This window comes from Loxodonta africana, chromosome 3 (genome assembly GCF_030014295.1).
Source record: "Loxodonta africana isolate mLoxAfr1 chromosome 3, mLoxAfr1.hap2, whole genome shotgun sequence".
Lineage (NCBI taxonomy): Eukaryota > Metazoa > Chordata > Mammalia > Proboscidea > Elephantidae > Loxodonta > Loxodonta africana.
This window is the reverse complement of record NC_087344.1, coordinates 183,708,742-183,710,863: the sequence shown is the minus strand read 5'-3', so window position 1 is coordinate 183,710,863 and position 2,122 is coordinate 183,708,742. Positions and strand designations below refer to the sequence as shown.

At 40.4% G+C, this 2,122-nt stretch overlaps 1 protein-coding gene across 1 annotated transcript; it reads left to right on the top strand.

Annotated features, from left to right (window-relative positions):
- The first annotated feature begins 843 nt into the window (after positions 1-843).
- On the top strand, positions 844-1,023 carry LOC135230805 (small proline-rich protein 2F-like). The gene has a single exon (XM_064282610.1). It carries the CDS (start codon positions 844-846, stop codon positions 1,021-1,023), a length of 180 nt encoding a protein of 59 aa, XP_064138680.1.
- Positions 1,024-2,122: the final 1,099 nt, after the last annotated feature.

The following is a 2,122-nucleotide window of genomic DNA, read 5'->3' as shown; positions in this document are numbered from 1 at the left end:
TAGGGATGGATTTTTCTTTGGTTAGGAAATTCTTGGACCAGCCCAATTTTAGGTAGCTCCGCTTCCTCCTGGGTGGGGCAGCAATCCCTTATATAAAGAGGTCCCCTGCTGCAAGGCTAGCATCCTCCTGATACTTGATTCCTGATCTACTTTGGAGTACCTGGTGAGTCTGATTCCTTGAGTTCTTCTGTTTATTTGTTGCTCTCAAATATTTGAATTCAATCTGAAGACAGAAAATTTGGCTTGTCGAAAGTTAGGGTCATGGGTTTGAAGCCATTAATTGATGAAAAGTGTAATTTGGGGCATAATGATACAATGATATACTGCTTTAACTTGGTTCTGGTAGATTGAAAAAGAAGTTAAAAGAAAAGCTTTGGTTTGAAGAAGAGAACAAGGTGATTTTTTTTTTCCTTTCCATTTCTTTTTGTTGTCCATTCTGTCATTCTGCTGTGATTTAAAAGGTCACTAAATTCTCCCTGAACAACTGTTTGCTCTCTACCCAAGTATTGATGCCTCATAAGAAATAATGATAGAAATTGCTTGTAAGTTTTCGCAGGATTTCAGAACTTGTGACTACCTTTTTTGAAGATGTTATTTTCAAGTAAAAATCATTACTTGCTGCTTTGAAACAGAGAGAGTTTTCCCAGAGCTAGTTAAACAACTGGCTAGAAAGGAGAAGCCAGAAAGTTATAAAAAGGGAGTTAAGAGATGGATGCATATCTTGGAGACTGCAGAGGTGATATCCAATGGAATCAAATAAGCTTTGGCTTCTCTGTGCATAGGAGTTCCTTCTTGTGAACATTGTCATCTAATTTCTTTCAGATTTCCAGAGACTCCAGAAAGATGTCTTACCAGCAACAGCAGTGCAAGCAACCCTGCCAGCCACCTCCTGTGGTGTGCCGATCTAAGTGCCCTGAGCCATGTCCACCCCCAAAGTGCCCACCTCAGCCATGCCAGCAGAAATGCCCTCCTGCACAGATATACCCACCCTGTCAGCCAAAGTGCCCACCTAAGAGCAAGTGACAGCTTCAGGATTCATCAGGATCATGAAAGGATAAGGACAATTGGCTCAGACTCCTTCCACAACTCCACCTTCCTCTTTTCTTCAAAGCCAATCACGGACACAGTTTTCTATCCATTAGTCCATGATCTGCCTGTGATCATTCCTAGCAAGTGAAGGTTTTTTTCCCCACGTTTTTACACTGCTACTCTCCAGGAGGTAATTGAGAAAGGGCAGTCCTCAGCTCTGCCAGGATCCCAGCTCTTGAAAGGAAGAAGAGTGGCACACTTGTCTGGTCTCACCAGATGATTTTTTTGATGTCTTCCGTGTCTGTAACCTGGGCAGGGATTTCTACCACTCAGGCAATTGCAATTTTCCTTTCACTTCCTGAATAAAGAACATCTTTTGAGATGGGATATTGTATTTCTTTTTCAAACTTACTTTGGCTAGCAATTTTAAATCCTAATTTAAGCTTATTTCTTTTCTTCTTTGGTCCCAGTATCCATGCTCTCACAATCACTGCTACCTGAATTTTGGATCACATCAAAGATTATTTCTATATTGTTTTGAATCCATGTTATTTTCTTTAATTACTCTTTGATTTGGGGGAGAAATTATATAACCTCTCAGGATTTTGCTTTCTCTACTGCAAAGTGGGGAAAATAGTATTTAGAACACAAACCTGTCTTAGGTATAAAATTGAATAATGCCTGTAATTTTGTTGGCAGAAAACCTGGCCCAGAATTAAACAAACAAACAAAAACAAACCTCATTGCCATTGAGATGATTCCAACTCATGCCAACGCCATGTGTTACAGACTAGAATTGCTACATAGGGCTTTCTTGGCTGTAATCTTTATGGAAGCATATTACCAGAACTTTCTTCCATGGTACTGCTGAGTGGGTTCAAATTGAAAACCTTTTTAGGTTAATTGCTGTTGTTGTTAGGTGCTGTTGACTTGGTTCTTACTTGTAGTGACCCCATGTACATACAGAAGGAAACACCACCCGGTCCTGGGCCATTTTGACAATCGTTGCAGTGTTTGATCCCATTATCACAGCCACTGTGTCAATTCATCTCATTGAGGGTCTTCCTTTTTTTTCCTGACTCTCTACTTTGCC